Here is a 17,605-nt window from a genome sequence, read left to right as displayed (position 1 = left end):
AGATGTAGACTTCCAGTTCCAGCTGCTGTATCTGCTGCCTCTGTCCCTGACATTATGGGTCCTAACCCTTGGGAACTGTAAGCCCCAAATAAGCCAAGTTGTCTTAGTCATGGTGTTTTATCACAGCAACAGAAGAGTAACTAACACAGCATCCAAATAACCATCAGAGATGCACAGAAACCAAGAAATGTAAGTCTAAATTAAAATTTTCTCCCCACTCCTAGAAATCAGATTCTAAAATCTATCACTTAGACATTAATGAATACTTCCTTCCAAATAAATAAATATACAGAGCAGGCAAGATTATTTCTAAGTTTCTGTTTATCTAGAATAACACACTTATTCTGGAACAGTGACGACGACAACAACAACAAAATACAATTCCTAGGTTGTGGATGTAACCCAGTGAGATTATTTATCCAATTGGGTCCAATGCCTAATACCACAAGAAAAAAAAAATCCTTAAAGAGCAACATACTGTCCCAAGTATAATACCTCTCTAAGATAAGCTTCTTTAAAGTGTTGCCAGGACTTGTCTATAGGCAATCAAATCAGAAAGATTAAAGGTATCTACTATCTTGAAGATACTGTTCAGTAGTAGAGCACTTACCTGGTATGAAAGGTCCCAACATCAATAACGAATAACGAAGGGATTTATTGTATTTGGCATTATTACTATTTCCAAAACTGTACTGCAATCATGAAGAATGAACACTGGCATGTTATCTCGGAAATAACAAAATGAGTACCAGATATAGCACACACCAAAAATCCTGCCAGTTAAGAGCTGCAAGAGTTCAAGGCCAGTCTAGGCTACTTGAAATTCTACCTCAAAGAAACCCAAACAAAGCAAAACAAAACCCCAAACAAACAAAAAAAAAAACAACTGAACAAAACCCCAAACAACAACAAACAAACAAATGAAAAACCACACTAAAATTTCTCAACAGATCAAGATGCTTGCCAACAAGACCTACTTGACAACCTGAGTTCTATTTACTTTTGCCCACCATGGTAGAAGAGAAAACCAATTCTCTCAAGTTTTCCTCTGACCTCTATTAGCATGTCATGGCACAAGTCCCCTGCTATCCCCCAACATAATTAAAAAACAAAACAAAACAAAAAAAAAAACAACTTCAAATATCATCATTTAAAAAGAAAAAAGGGGCTGGTGTTTAAGAGTACTTGCACTTGATTGATCTTGCACCCACATAGAACGATTCAATTGCCTATAATTCTAGCTCCAGGAGTCTGATGCCTTCTTCTAGTACCTGTTGTACACATGAGGTAAACACACACACACACACACACACACACACACACACACACACACACACTTTATTAAAGGTAAATAATAAGATTAATTCTGAGAAAGTATAAATTAAAGGCAAAAGTATAAATTAAAAATCTCTATTATATTTACAATTAAAGCAAACTCCAGAAAACCGTAATTGTGAACTAAACATTTTAATAACACATCTCTTTGTAAACCAGATTCGGTGGTACATGTTGTAGGAGCCTAATCTCAGTTCTATTCCTGGAAGTTACAGTGGAGGGAGACAACCAACTTCAGAGAGTTAACCACTGGCCTTCACACTTGTGTTGTGGCGCACCTGCACTTACTCTGTCACACATCTCACACACGCTATGATATACGTTAAAGCCCAAACAAAAACAATTTTTAAAACACACATCTTAAACACCCTCTTCCTTAAGTGGGGGTGGGGTGGGGAGGGGAACACCCTTATATAAGAAGGGGAGGGGGAGAGGATAGGGGTCTTATGGACAGGAAACAGGGAAAGGGACTAACATTTGAAATGTAAATAAATAAATATACAATAAAAAAATGAGAGAAATTGGGAAAAAAAAAACCCTCTTCTTTAAAACTCTTGACTGGCCATCTTCTTCATTTCTTTTTCATTTCTATACTATGTTTTACTTCTTCTTAAACAATGACCTATTTTAAAATGTACACCTATTAGTTCACTGTGATGTATATTCCTGTAATCTCAGTACAGGGAAAGTTAGGAAAATCTGAGTCTGAAGCCCTCTTGGACTACACTGCAAGATCTCAAAAGTAAAACAAACAAAACAAAGCAAAAATGTTGTCATTCATTATAGCATAACTAGTAAGAATGTACAAATCAAAATAGATTTCTACTTTAAGTAAAAACATTCAATGTAGGCTATAATTCATAATCCTAACTAGAACATCAAGCCTGGGCTGGGGCGGGGTGGTAAGGAGAACACCAAAAGCCCTGTCACTAACACCTCAGAAATCCAAAATAAATCAGAATCACCAAGGTCATACAAGTGCTTCTTTGTTGAGACAGGTTCTACGTAGACCTGGCCATCCTGGAACTCACTAAGTAGACCAGGCTAACCTTGAGCTCATGGAGATCCAACTGCCTCTGCCATCTGAGCGCTGGAATGCCCATGCCCAGACAAAGTCATACATTTTTAGAACTCCAACACAGCAAGTTCCATCCAATGGGTAATCATTTACTGCTGTACCTACCGTGTACCTGCATGCAAACTCCTCCCTTTCAATGAGAGCAAAACTGTCAGCCATCACGCTTACACAGAAGTCCCTCTACAATAAATCAAAGAGTGGACTCTGCCTCAGTACAAACAGAAACGAATTATTCAGATTATTTTCTTGTGATTAAAAGATTTATTATTTTTATTTATATGTATGTGTGTGAGGCTTCATGAATTTATGGGGATTATAAAGCATTAAGTACCTTGGGAAGCCAGAGGGTTTCAGTCACATACCCATGGAACTGGAGTTACAGGCAGTTGTGAGCCACATTACATGAATGCCGGGAGCCAAAACTAGGCCTTCGGCATGGGCAGTAAGCACTCAGCCACTAAGTCTTCTTTATAGCCCCTGTATCATGCTTTTTAAAGGAAAACATAGAACTTTGGGCGATCCTTTACAAGGATCAGGGATGTTCTAATCGTGCTGCATTTGTTCCTCTTTATATATGTCTAACAGTAAGATAATAACTTTTTTTTTCAAAATCAGACTCAAAAGAGACATGTTTAGTGTAGGGTAAGGACAATAAGAAAAAATGGGGGCACAGAGTGCTTCCCTAGTACTCACAAGTCCCCAGTACTATACAAAGTTAGGTGTGATGACGCATACCTGTAATCCTAGCACAAGGTGGTGCGGACAGACAGTGAATTCAGGGCAATCCTTGGCTACACAGTGATATCCCTTCTCAAAAACAAACAAAACAATGCAAACAAACAAACAAAAAAATCCAACAACAGTGGGTGGGCTTAGGTGAAAAACAGAATTGAAGTTGCCTCTTTCAGAGATTAAGTGGCTCTAATTAAACCAGACAGCACTCTTGCATTGGTGACTGAAATGGTCTAGCTCTGTATGGTAGCATACACACTGGGCTGTTGAGCACTAAGAATGTGGTTAGTAATATGGCTAGAATGCCAAGGGAATGAATTGTCTATTCTGCTTAATTTCAGTATATCTTGATTTAAGTTGGTAAATGTAACTAGTGGCTCCCTAACTGAACAGCAGCTCTGGGTTGTCAGTTAATGATTTCCAAGCAGAGGCAATTCCTCCCACCCCATCTGGAGCCATTTTTAATTGTCACAGCTGGGATGTACTGCTAGTGGACAGAGGCCAGGGTTTCGGTTAAACTTGGTGCATTGCAATGAACCTCCCACATAGAAGAATCAGTGGAAACAAATGTCAGCAGTTGAGAAGCTTGAGAAACTGTCTGGAGTTTGTTCAAGGGTGGAGCTAAAGCAAACAGAACAAACTGCAGCACACCTTGCTTAAATAAAACACCTGAGAAGAATGACATTTTTCATTCAACATGAAAAGGTTTAAAGCAGCAAGACATTACTGAAAAGTGCATGCAGTGAATAACTGATATGGTCCCTCGTGGCCCCAATAAGTACATCCTGTGCTAGAAGTAACTTGAATATTAACATAATATTAAAACTATTATCCGAGATCTTTTGTTTTTTCTTTTTTAATTTATATGTACATGTACATGTGTATGTATGCCATGCTTATGCAACTACTTTCTGAAACCAGAAGATGTCAGAGCCCCTGAAGCTGGAGTTACAGGTGATTAGAAGCCACCTTGGATCCTCTGAAGGAGCAGTAGAGACTCCTAATCACCAAGTCATCTCTCCAGTCCAGAACCCTGTTTCTAACATGCTGAACATAAGATGCTAAAGGATACCTAGCCACTTAAAACTTTCTTTCGGATTTACTTTATATGTTATGGGTGTTCTGCCTGCATGTTTATGTGTACCACATCCATGCTTGGGCCTGGGGAGGTCAGAAGAGGATGCTGGATCCCATGGAGCCGGATGTAAACAGTTGTGAGCCACAAAGTGTTGGGAATTGAACTTAGGTCCTTTGGAAGAGCAAGCAACAAGTGTTCTTAACCATTAAATTCAGCCACCTTACCCACTTTTTGGGGGAGGAAGGGAAGCAGATTTACTTACAAAGAGCTATTCTCAGAGAAAAGGTGACCTCGGTTCTTCCTAGTCCCTCTCTTTCTAGTTTCCTGTCCTTTCCCTTGGCCTATCTGATATGGAGATACTACTGTGAAAGAAAACCAAAGTAAGGCAAGAAAAGTGATTGTCCTTCTTATTTACAAGTTTGCATATTACCTCAAGAAAAAGCGGGGTAGAGTTATGGTTTGATCAAGGGAATGTATGGAGTGATATCACATCACATCCAGGAGCAGCAGACCCCACCCTCCTAATGCTGCTATCCTTTAATACACTTCCTCATGGTGTGGTGACCCCCCAACCACAAAACTACTTCATTGCTACTTCATAACTAAAATTTTGCTACTGTGATAAATAATAATGTAAATATCTGATATGTACGATATCTGATATATGACTCCTGTAGGGTAACAACCAACTGGTTGAGAACTGCTGTCCTAGAGGAAGAGATATTGAAGTTTCAGAGGATAAATATCAAATAATACTGTGGTTTCTGTGGTTTTATAAAGTATGCAGGGTCAGATAAAGCGGAATCATTTAGAGCTACTCAAAAAACTCTCGATTTTATACTAGAAACATAGAATCTATCCCAAATTAGCCTAATCCTCAAAGAAACTGGAACAATAGACATAATTTAATGTTTCACTTCAAACTATTTCTCAGAACACAAAGTCATTTGAATTCATAATACATCAAAGCCTTTTCTGTCCAGTTAGCATTAACTGAAATTACTCACTATATTTAAAGTTTTCTAATTACTTCATGGAATATAAAAATAAGAGCCCTAACTTTTTTTTTTAAAGCAGTGTTTCTCTGTGTAGCCCTGACTGTCCCTCCCTCTGTAGACAAAATTGACCTTGAACTCAAAAGTTTGCCTGCCTCTGCCTTCCCAAATCCTGGGATTAAATTTGTGGGCCACCACCTGTCTGAGCCCTAGCTTTTAAAACAAAAGCTACATTTATAATTTTCACATTGGCCTAAGGCAGCAACTTTCAGCCCACATATTCTGAACTCCTCAAAGTTCAATGCAATTAAAGTTCCATCCTTAAGCATGCTAGAGTTTCAGTACCTCCTCAGATTTTCTTTGGAGGGTTTAAAATATTTTATCATCACTTAATATACAGAAAGAATGCCATCTACAGTAGAGTTCCTACCCACTTTCAGTTTTCAGATATTCTCAAAGGAAAGGTCATCTCGTTCTTTCAGGTTTCTAATGGAATGACTTAAAGCCTTATTAAGAAATGTGAAACAGGATATTTTCAGCATCATATTCAACTACTGGAGTTACACACATAATCTCAACCAGTTTTCTCAACTTCTTAATTGCTGATAGTTCCCTCATGTGTAGAATGGTCCTGTGCAACAGAGAATATTCAACAGTATGCTTGGGTTCCCAGCAGTACCGCCCTTGAATTCCTAGTACTCTAGGTTAAAACATCCCCAGAAATTGCTAAATGTCCCTGGGGAACAAACCTAACCCAGAGTTGAGAATTGCCAATCCAAGTAAAGCTCATGGTACCAAAGAGTAGACACTATGCTAGTCAGTCAGAAGAATCAAGAAAAAGAAAAAAGAAAAAAACCATCTTTTTCTCTGATTGCTTTCCACCCAATTTATACTAAATAGCTGAGGAGCAAGAGATGCCACTGTGTGCACATGAAGACATCTGGCTTAATTTCTACAATTACTGCTTTCGACTCTCCAGTGACAAGTGAACAAATTACTACAGCAGCTGCTTCTCTGAGAAAAGTTATTCCAAGCCAGGCATGATGGTGCAGTCCCCTAAAACCAGCAGTTTGGGAGGCAAAGGCAGAAGGATCACTTTAAGTTTGGGTCACCCTACTCTATATAGATACAGACTAGCCAGGGTTACAAAACCCAGGGAGGCGGGTGGAACAAGAAGAGATTGAAGAAGGGGGCAAGGTTGGTGGGAAGGATGAAAGCAAGGATTGATTTCAGTTGTGGGGAAAACTAGGATTTTACATCAGACTGGATAAGCAGAATTTCAAGAAGGGACAAAGAGAAAAGACTGGCACTGAAAGCACGGTCCATGAAGAAACCCAAGGACCTGTTTGTTCTCAATTGCCAGCCCTTGGGTGGGAACAATTAGTCTATTTTAACATGCCCGAGTAGGCAGCCAGGTCCATCAAGTTGCTGTTGCCCTAAGGGTTGAACAGGGGTAGACACTGGTTACTATGGAGTTGGAGTTGACCTAAAGGCCTCTGGTGATTCTGAGAAAGAGGAATCCAAAACGTTGTGAGACCAGCGGGGACCACCTCCTCCTCCAAATAAACTCACCAGTTCTGGATCCTAGGGCTTCTAGCCTGGGTTTGCAAGCTACAGCACCGGAATCACGTGGGAAAACTTGTTAAACTCAACAAACTGAGCTCCCGCCCATCCCAGTTTCAGTTCCGAGGCTGCAAAACCAAGTCCACAGGTGATTCCTATGCCCACCAAAGTTCACAATTTGTCTAACTTGGAAAGCAACTGTGACATCTGGGGCTTTGCAGTGGCCTCCGCGACAACTCGGACTTTTCCCCGTGCGCTTCTGGGGTCCACACCTATAGCTCCTGTCACCCTACAGGACCAGCGCGGGTTCAGGCCCGGCTCCACGCCGACCCTCGGGAAGCCAAGGCCGGTTCCGACAGCACCGGACCCACCTCCCCCTCAGCCACCGGGACCCGTGACGTGGCCCGGCCCAGGCAGGACGCCCTCCACCAGCGAGATTCCTTAGTCCCACGGGGAAACCAGTCACCCCGGTAGCGGAGACCTGGGACCACAGCGCCGTCCGATCCCTCCGTACCGACCTTCTCCAGGGACGCGTCCATAGCTGAGGCGTTTGGTGTTGGTCCCGCGGTGCCGGGAACTACTTCCGCCTCCCGCGGCCCACAGCGACTTCCACGCTGGCAGCGCTGACGTCCCCGGCGCCCGCAGCCGGCCGGGCGGAGAGGAGGAGGAGCTGCCCCGCAGCGCGGCCAGCAGGGATCCTGCGGCTTGCTGAAGGCGGGGCGAGACCTGTCGGGTGGGCGGGGTCTCCTGGGGCGGGGCCTCTTCCAGGCTTCCGTACTCGGACGTCACGCTGGCCGGTCCTAACTCTACCACGCGGGGGAAACCCAGTCTAAAAAGCGGTCCAAACTCAACTTTGCTATAAGCCTGTGGTGACCATCACAATGAGATATCCACCAGGTAAAATAGTATCGACTCAGCTGCACGTCTGGAGCCAGGCTTTCAAATCCTTGGCCGTCAACACCTGTCAGAAACGGAGTAGTTAATTTACCTCAGCAGCCTGAGGCCAGCGCCCACTTGCGCATGCGCGGGATGGTGGCTGCCTCGCGCTCTAGGATTTTTATGTTGTTGTTGTTGGATTGGGAGATAGGCTGGGTTCTTAAGTGGCTGCTCTTTGGAAGGGATGCTGGTCAGAGCTGAATGTTTTTCTGTCAGCTCTTCCCTCAAAAGTCCAGATGAATTTGAGGCCTCTGGTCTGGCGTCGTCCCTCATGTCACAATGATGGCTTGTCGGGGGATGGGTAATAATGATAATAATAGGTCTGTTGCCTTTCTATTTTATATCACAGTCTTTTGATATGGAATCATTATTATCCGTGTTAGGTTTAGTTCCTTGCAGCCCGACAGTACACCGCCTTATCTCCGCTTTATTCCCGCTAGGTGGGGGTGGTGGGTTTTTTAGTGAGAGCCTGCAGGATTTGTTTCCTATCTTCGCTCATCTACTGATGGGTAGCTGAAATGGGATCTACCACCATTGCGGTCAGTGAAACTTCCTGGACAGAAGACTGATGATGCTAAAAACTACAAAGCTATTCCTGCCCTCTCCTGTTTCTTACGCAGCATCGTCCCCCAAGCTTGGGTCGGGTTGTCAGTGAAATAATTATCTGCGAGAGGTCTCTACTTTGCATTTGGATAAATGGCCTGCTTATGTTAATAATAGCAAAGAAATCATGTGTGCTACTTTAGAGTAGGAAAATCAATGATTCTCTAGTGAATGGGGGGGGGGAATGATGAAATGGTGCCCCTCAAAGACTGAAAAATTGAATGTGTTCCTGCTTGAACAAAACAACGTGTTATGAAATTTTCCAAACCTTTAGAAAGGACAAAAGAATTGCAGTGAACAATCATGTGCCCATTAGCTAGGTTAGTTGCCATTTTCTTATATTTGTTTCTATCACTTATGTATTCAGATAACTGTCAATCAATATGGATAGTTACATTACAACTCTGAACACTTCAATATTATTGAAGACTTTTTGTTTTTGTTTTTGTTTTTTTGTTTTAGGCAGAGGTACAAGAAATGCCCCCTCCCCTACCTCATGAGTTGGAGGCTAGTCTAGAATACATGCTGTATTCCAAACCATTTTGGTTTGGTGACTTCAAACAAAACAGAGTTAAGGTGCTTGATGGTAATGGTGGTTGCCACTAAGTCTGATGGATAGGGAGAACCAACTCCTACACTCACAAATATCTTTTTTAAACAAATAGCAAAATAAAAACAAGCAAACAACAATGCACAGGCTGTAGAGATGGCTTAAGAGATAAAGACCTCTACCACTAAGCCTGGCCTTGAGTTTGATCCCCGAGACTCACAGTGGAAAGAGTACCAACTCTGGCTTTGTCCTCTGGCCTCTGCACATGGACAGTGGCACACATGCACACACACACAAGAGCACACAAAGTAAAAATGTAATAGATTTTTTTAAAGAAGCTCATAAATGTAACGTTACCTCTAAGTAGTTAAAAAATAGATTCAAACCGAGCCTGGTGGCACAGCCTTTAATCCTAGCATTTAGGAGGCAGAGGCAGGTGGAGCTCTGTGAGTTCGAGGCTAGTCTGGTCTACACAGAGAAACAACCAACATCCTACCTCTACCCCCCAAATACACTCAACCTCTACAGACATATAGCTTGTATATGGTGAAATGTTTACATCACTAGTATTATTGAGATAGGGTCTCAGTATGTATCCCTGGCTGTCCTGCTATTCATTTGTAGACCAAACTGCCTTGAACTAGAAGCAATCCTCATTTCCCAAGTGCTGGGGTTATAGGTGTGAGCTATCACACTGAATTAAGAATTTTCTTGAGGGTTGGAGAAGTGGCTTAGCAGTTAAGAGCAGGGTTCAACTCCTAACACCCACATGGCAGCTCACAACTTTCATAATCTTAAGTCCTAATGGAATCCAGTGCCGCCTTCTGGCCTCCACTGTGCATGCAGGCAAAACACCCATACGCATAAAAATAATACATAAAATGTTAAAAAGAGATTTTTCTTGAAGAGTAAACCAGAAGGAAGCAAAGAACTTGAAGGTGATCGAGAGCAGTGACAAACCCTGTAGTGTTTCGGAGGTCTCTTAGATACCCTTGACCAACAACTCAAAATGTTTCCCTTTCCCTTCTTGACACTGGGATTTCTTTAAACAATTTATGGCATTATCACCTCATGTGCAGACACTCTTTCTGGAAATATGTGTGTGATTATACACACATTTTAAAGTAAGCTTTAAAAATAGTATGATTTCTAGGCTGGAGAGATGGTTCAGTGGTTAAGAGCACTGACTGCTGTTCCAAAGGTCCTGAGTTCAAAATCCCAGCAACCAACTGCATGGTGGCTCTGTAATGAGATCTGATGCCCTCTTCTGGTGTGTCTGAAGACAGTTACAGTGTACTTTTATATAATAAATAAATAAATTTTTTAAAAAATAATGATTTCCTATGACTTTTTCAACATCTTTCAAAGATGAAAATTTTATATTTTTGAAGAAATTAAGGAAGATACTAGAAGATGGAAAGGTCTCTTAGGCTCATGGATTAATATTGTAAAAATTACCATCTTTCCAAAAGCAATTTACAGAGTCAATGTAATACCAATAAAAATGACAGAAGTGGAAAGAAAAACATCATAAAGCTCATATGCAGTATAGAAGGCCCTGGAACAGAGTTGGAGTTTTACTAAGTTATATCAGGTTATATTATAGAGCTACCATTCTAATTTGCTTTCTGTTGCTATAACAAAGACCATCATCAAATGCAATTTGAGGAGGAAAATATTTATTTAATCCTACATTTTATAGGCCAGACAGGAATCTGTATGCTCTTGTTCACCATGGCTTGCTCAACCTACTTTTTTATACCATCCACGACCACCTGCTCATGACTGACATTGCTCATAATGGAGTAGGTCCTCAATCAATAATTTTTAAAAATGCTTTACAGGGTTAGAAAGATGGCTCAGCAGTTAAGAGCACTTGTTCTGTCAGAGGACCTGTGTTGAATTTTCAGCACCCACATGGCAACTCACAATTATTTATAACGCCAGTTACTTGGGATCCAACACCCTCTTCTGGCCTCTTAGACACCAGGTAAGCATGTGCTACACAAATATATATGCAGGCAAAGCACTCACACACATAAAAATACATCTAAAAAAGAAAAAAAACCAAAACATAGTGCAGGCTTGTCTACAGATAGTCAGTTGAAAGTGAGGTAACCCAATCACAATGAAAAAAAAAACAAAAAACATGGTATGCACTTACAGATATTATCCCCAAAGCTTGGGATGCCCAAGATACAGTTCACAAACCACATGAAGCTCAAGAAGAAGGAAGACCAAAGTGTGGATGCTTTAGACCTTCTTAGAAGGGGGAACAAAAATACTCACAGGAGGAAATACGGAGACAAGGTATAGAGCTGAGACTGTCCCACATGGGGATGCATCCCATATACAGTCACCAAACCCAGACAATATTGCTGATGCCAAGAAGTGCATGCTGTCAGGAGCCTGATATAGGTGTCTGCTAAGAGGCTCTGCCAGAACATGACAAATATAGAGGCAGATGTTCATAGCCAACCATTGAACTGAGAATAGGGTCCCCAATGGAGGAGTTAGAGAAAGGACTGAAGTAGCTGAATGGGTTTGCAACCCCATAAGAACAACACAATATCAACCAACCAGAATCCCCTGAGCTCCCAGGGACTAAATCACCATCTCAAGAGAACACAGGGATGGACCTATGGCTTCATCCAAATATATAGCAGAGGATGACCTTCTCAGGCATCAATGGGAGGAGAGGCCCTTGGTCCTGTGAAGGTTTGATGTCCCAGTGTAAGGGAATATCAAGGCGGGGAGGTGGGAGGCAGTGGGTGAGTGGGTGAGGGAGGACTCTCCTAGAAGCAGGGAGTGATGGGATAGTGGGTTTCTGTAGGAAAAACTGGGAAATTGTATAACATTTAAAATACAATTTTAAAAAAATGTTAACAAGCAGTGACTTTTTGAGAGCTTTTGGTGTCACTTCTAGGAATTTGGCATTTGTCACTGGGCTTGGACAAGGAAGCAGGCTTAGATAATAACAGTGACCATGGGGCTTGGCTTACTATTTTGCTTAATTATTACCTTTGGAGATCCTTTTGCTTATTACTTTACTTAATCACTATCTTATGTGATCTTGTTTACTACTTCACTTGATTACTTTGTCTTTAAGAACTGGCCATGTTTTTTGGATATACCTAGAATGTATGAAAGCAGGCTAGAGAGAAATAAAGCTGCTTCAGCCTCAGTACGGGATAGAGTCGTGTTATAATTTTGTTTAATTGCTTTTCTTCTTTTTCAGTCCTCATTCCTTCACTTGAGACCCTGTTGATTGACTGAGCTGGCTTGGTTAGTGACTGATTGATGCTGCTTTGTCAGATGTGATGTCCTTACTTGAGCAGATTAGTACATCTCCTGCTGTATGATATGGAGCTATTGATCTAGCAAATGCTTTCTCTGGGTACCTTTTCACAAGGAAGATGAAGCAATTTGCCTACAGCTGGCAAATCCAGCAATATACTTTTAGAGTTTTACCTCAAGAGTTTATTAACCCTCAAGCCCTGTGTCATAATTTAGTTCAAAGGTATCTTGATCATCCATCTCTTCCAAAAAAGATCATACTGGCCCACTCCTTGGATGACATCATGCCGATCTGACTAAGTAAGCAGGAGGTAGCAACCACTTTCAACTTGTTGGAAAGGCATATGTGCATCAGAGGATAGGAAAACAAACAAAATTCAAGGGGCTTATTTGGATTATGGAGACAACATATACCTCATTTGAGTGTGTTATGCTGACCATATACCAAGTGACTTGGAAAAATGCTAGCTTTGTGTGGTGTCAGGAACAGGAGAAGGCTCTCCAAAAGGTTCAGGCTGCTCAACCATTTGGACCATATCATTCTTCAGCAGATTGGGATCACTGAGATGTCCAGTGTCATAGACTGAACTGCTACCAGATCCTTGACTTTTCTGTCAGGATAGCCATTGCTGGACTACTCAGACAACAGGAATCCAGTCTATTAAATTGTATGTGTGTGTGTGGGTTGGTGTGTGTGTTCATTCTATCAGTTCTCTTCCCTTAAAGAATCCCTAATACATAAAGGAAGCATTCTGTGCAATGAAGAGGAAGTCCACAGAATGAGAGAAACTCTTTGCCAGCACTACATACAATAGAGAATTAATATCCAGAATATACAAAGAACTAAGAAACCAAAGAATAAAAAAAAGAAGAAGAAGAAATGGCTCAATTAAAAAATAGACTATAGCTGGGTGTAGTGGCACATGCCTGTGATCCCAGCACTTGTCTGTGAATCAGAGGTCAGACTGATCTACAGAACGTGTTTCAGGGCAGTCAGGATTACACAAAGAGAAACACTATCTTGAAAAACAACAAAGAAACAAACAACAAAAAGGGTTATGTATCTGAAGAGAGAATTTTCAAAAGAAGAAATAAAAATGGCTAAAAATATCTTTAGCTCCATATCAAACCAGATACACTCAAGCTAATAGAAGAAAAACATCTCGAACACATGGGCACTGGAGAAAACTTCCTGAACAAAACACCAATGGCTTATGCTCTAAGATCAAGAATCAACAAATGGGATCTCATAAAACTACAAAGCTTCTGTAAGGCAAAGGACACTGTTGTTAAGACAAAATGGCAACCAACAGATTGGGAAAAGATCTTTACCAATCCTACAATGATAGAGGGCTCATATCCAAAATATACAAAGAACTCATGAAGTTAGACTACAGGGAGACAAATAACCCTATTAAAAAAATGGGGTTCACAGCTGAGGAATGCCGAATGGCTGAGAAGCACCTAAAGATGTGTTCAACATCTTTAGTCATAAGGGAAATGCATATCAAAACAATCCTGAGATTCCACCTCACAAGAGTCAGAATGGCTAAGATCAAAAACTTAGGTGACACCAGATGCTGGCGAGGATGTGGAGAAAGATGAACACTCCTCCATTTTTGGTGGGATTGCAGACTGGTACAACCATTCTGGAAATCAGTCTGGAGGTTCCTCAGAAAATTAGACATTGAACTACCTGAGGACCCAGCTATACCTCTCTTGGGCATATACCCAAAAGATGCCCTAACATATAACAAAGACACATGCTCCACTATGTTCATAGCAGCCTTATTTATAATAGCCAGAAGCTGGAAAAAACCCAGATGCCCCTCAACAGAAGAATGGATACAGAAAATGTGGTACATGTACACAATGGAATACTACTCAGCTATGAAAAACAATGACTTTATGAAATTCATAGGCAAACGGATGGAACTGGAAAATATCATCCTGACTGAGGTAACCCAATCACAGAAAAACACACATGGTATGCACTCATTTATAAGTGGATGTTAGCCCAAATGCTCAAATTACCCTAGATGCACAGAATACGTGAAACTCAAGAAGGATGACCAAAATACGAATGCGTCACTCCTTCTTTAAAAGGGGAACAAGAATACCCTTGGGAGGGGATAGGGAGGCAAAGTTTAGAGCAGAGGCCGAATGTAGAGAGCGGCGCGGCGAAACAAAGATGGCGCCAACATCCAGCCTTGTCTGGATATAAACGACTTACTGCGCATGTGCAGGCTTGTCTCCTTGCTAGGGCTCCCTCTAGTGGTGAACAGCGGTATTGCACATGTGCGGTTTATGCACCAGGTGTTAGTTGACCGTTAATATGCTAATGAGGGGCGGTACCATGCTAATGGGGTGATTCATTCTCCGCCAATCCCTGGAGGACAAGTAGTGGGGTGATAGTGGGGTGATCCATGCCCCACCAATCCCTGAGAGATAATTAGCATACTGTTGTGTATATAAGGCGAGCGACTTTGCTGCTCGGGGTCCCTGTTCAAGAGAGCTGTAACACTAAGAAAAGCTGTAACACTGAGAAGAGCTGTAACACTAAGAAGAGCTGTAACACAGTAAAGGCTTGCTCGCAGAAGAATTCTGTTGCCGCGCGTCGTTCTTGCTGGCGGGACATTGGGCGCGAGACAGCCGAAGGAACGCCCATTCAGAGCCTGACCCACATGTGGCCCATACATATACAGCCACCCAATTAGACAAGATGGATGAAGCAAAGAAGTGCAGGCTGACAGGAACCAGATGTAGAGCTCTCCTGAGAGATACAGCCAGAATACAGCAAATACAGAGGCGAATACCAGCAGCAAACCACTAAAATGAGAACGGGACTCCGGTTGAAGGAATCAGAAAAAGGACTGGAAGAGCTTGAACGGGCTTGAGACCCTATATGAACAACAATGCCAAACAACCAGAGCTTCCAGGGACTAAGCCACTACCCAAAGACTATACATGGACCGACCCTGGGCTCCAACTGTATAGGTAGTAATGAATAGCCTTGTAAGAGTACCAGAGGAAGGGGAAGCCTTGTTCCTGCCAAGACTGAACCCCCAGTGAGCATGATTGTTGGGAGGGGGTCGATAATGGGTGGAGGATGGGGAGGGGAACTCCCATATTTAAGGGGAGGGAGAGAGGTTAGGGGGATGTTTGCCAGGAAACCAGGAAAGGGAATAACAATTGAAATGTAAATAAGAAATACCCAAGTTAATAAAGGTGGAGGGAAAAAAATGGGCAAATGGTTCTCATAAAACTGTAAGGCAAAGGACACTGTCATTTAGGACAAAATCACAACCAACAGTTTGGGAAAAGATCTTTACCAATCCTACATCTGATAGAGTGCTAATATCCAAAATATACAAAGAACTCAAGAAGTTAGACTCCAGAGAGCCAAATAACCCTATTTAAAATATGAGGTACAGAGCTAAATAAAGAATTCTCAGCTGAGGAATATTGAATGACTGAGAAGCATCTAAAGCATCCTTAGTCATAAGGGAAATGCAAATCAAAACAACCCCGAGATTCCACCTCACAGCAGTCAGTATGGCTAAGGTCAAAAACTCAAGTGACAAAAGATGCTGGTGAGGATGTGGAGAAAGGGAACACTCCTCCATTCCAAACTGGTACAACCACTCTGGAAATCAGTCTGGAGTTTCCTCAGAAAATTAGACATTGCACTATCTGAGGACCCAGCTGCACCTCTTCTTGGCATATACCCACAAGATACTCCAACATACAACAAAGAATCATGCTCTATTATGTTTATATCAGTCTTATTTATAATAGCCAGAAGCTGGAAAGCACCCAGTTGTCTTTCAACAGAGGAATGGATATAAAAAATATGGCACATCTACACAATGGAGTACTACTCAGTTATCAAAAACAATGACTTCATGAAATTCATAGGCAAATGGAGTGAACTAGAAAATATCATCCTGAGTGAGGTAATCCAATCACAGAAAGCCACACAAGGTATGCACTCACCAATTAGTGGATATTAGCCCAAAAGCTCAAATAACCCAAGATACATTCCACAGACTACACGAAGCTCAAGAAGAAGGATGACCAAAGTGCAGATGCTTCACTCCTTCTTAAATGGGGGAACAAAAATATTCATAGGAGGTGATATTAGGGCAAAGTTTGGAGCAGAGATTGAAGGAACGGCCATTCCTAGCCAGTCCCACATGTGGCCCATTTATATACAGTTACCAAGACTAGATAAGATTGATGAAGCTAAGAAGTGCATGTTGACAGGAACAGGATGTCTCCTGAAAGACACAGCCAGAGTATATCAAATACAGAAGCATATGCTAGCAGCAAACCACTGAACTGAAAACAGGACCCCCATTGGAGGAATTAGAGAAAGGATTGAAAGAACTGAAGGTTCTTGCAACCCCAGAAGAACAACAATGGCAATCAACCAGAGCTCCCAGGGACTAAACCAAAACCCACAGACTATGCATGGACTAACCCATGGCTCCAACTGCATATGTAGCAGACGATGGCTTTTTGGGGCGTTGTAAGACCCCCGAGGTGGTCTTAGTTCAGGAACACAACCCAGAACACAGCTTGATGAAGAGATTGATACAATGGCAAAAGGTTTACTGATCCATGTAGTTGGGGTTGCTCATCCATGCAGGGAGAGGCAATCCCGAACTCAAAAAAAGCACATTATCTTTTATACTCTACAGAGGGCAGACCTCAGTAACAGGGCTAGCTGGCTTATTCTCATTGGTGGAACACAAGACAAAGAATCGTGTCAGGCATTGGTTAGCCTGCTTAAGGGGCTGTTCTTGACTTAGTCAATTTCTTCATCCAGCTCTGTACCTGACCTTGGAAAGTCACTGGGAAAGGGCTAAGTTGCAGTCTCTTAGAAGGGTGGAGGAACTGGGTGTTCGGGCAGGGTCAGGATGACATCTTGTGGTTGTTCCTGGGATTTACCACAGGGAAGGGTAGGGAGTTTTTCTGAGAACAGTTATTATTTTGGCTGATCTTAGCCTGGTTATTCTGACTCAACATCTTGACCACCAAAACTTTGTCATATCATTAGGCAACCTGATGTCAGATGTATTTCTCAGAACCTTGTTTGTTTTTTGTTTTTTTTTTTTTTTTGGTTCTTTTTTTCGGAGCTGGGGACAGAACCCAGGGCCTTGCGCTTCCTAGGTAAGCACTCTACCACTGAGCTAAATCCCCAGCCCCCAGAACCTTGTTTTTTACAGCGTTGTTTTTCACATCTATGAAACTTTACTTCTTCAGGAGCACCAATGGAAGGAGAAGCCCTTGCTCCTGCCAAGGTTGGACCCCCAGTGTAGGGGAATGTAGGAGGGTCGGGGAGGCAGGTGCATGGCGCGGGTAACACCCTTATAGAAGAAGAGGTGGTGGATGGGATAGGGGGCTATGTCCAGGAAATCCGGAAAGAGAATAAC

General features: G+C 42.1%; 2 protein-coding genes across 9 annotated transcripts in view; one reads left to right on the top strand and one right to left on the bottom strand.

Moving 5' to 3' along the window:
- The window catches only part of Pdxdc1 (pyridoxal-dependent decarboxylase domain containing 1), a 91,681-nt gene extending 80,669 nt beyond the window's left edge, over window positions 1-11,012 (bottom strand). For 2 of the 7 annotated variants that reach the window (XM_039086236.2, XM_063269268.1), the window contains exon 1: window positions 7,770-11,012. Coding sequence is in view for 5 of the 7 variants with exons in the window: in XM_006245708.5 (XP_006245770.2) it covers window positions 7,153-7,320 (168 nt within the window). In the remaining 2 variants the exon portion in view is untranslated. Of the gene's footprint in view, window positions 1-7,152 lie in introns of all 7 variants that reach the window. The other 5 variants (XM_039086238.2, XM_063269267.1, XM_006245705.5 and 2 more) reach the window with 4 other exon arrangements.
- Window positions 7,553-17,605, top strand: part of Mpv17l (MPV17 mitochondrial inner membrane protein like) — a 36,844-nt gene continuing 26,791 nt past the window's right edge. For both annotated transcript variants that reach the window (XM_008767468.4, NM_001402079.1), the window contains exon 1: window positions 7,553-7,678. In XM_008767468.4, coding sequence (XP_008765690.1) covers window positions 7,663-7,678 — 16 coding nt within the window. In that variant the 5' untranslated portion in view covers window positions 7,553-7,662. The remainder of the gene's footprint in view (window positions 7,679-17,605) is intronic.

This window comes from Rattus norvegicus, chromosome 10 (genome assembly GCF_036323735.1).
Source record: "Rattus norvegicus strain BN/NHsdMcwi chromosome 10, GRCr8, whole genome shotgun sequence".
NCBI lineage: Eukaryota > Metazoa > Chordata > Mammalia > Rodentia > Muridae > Rattus > Rattus norvegicus.
The sequence above is the reverse complement of the archived record's forward strand: the minus strand, read 5'-3'. Positions and strand labels throughout refer to the sequence as shown.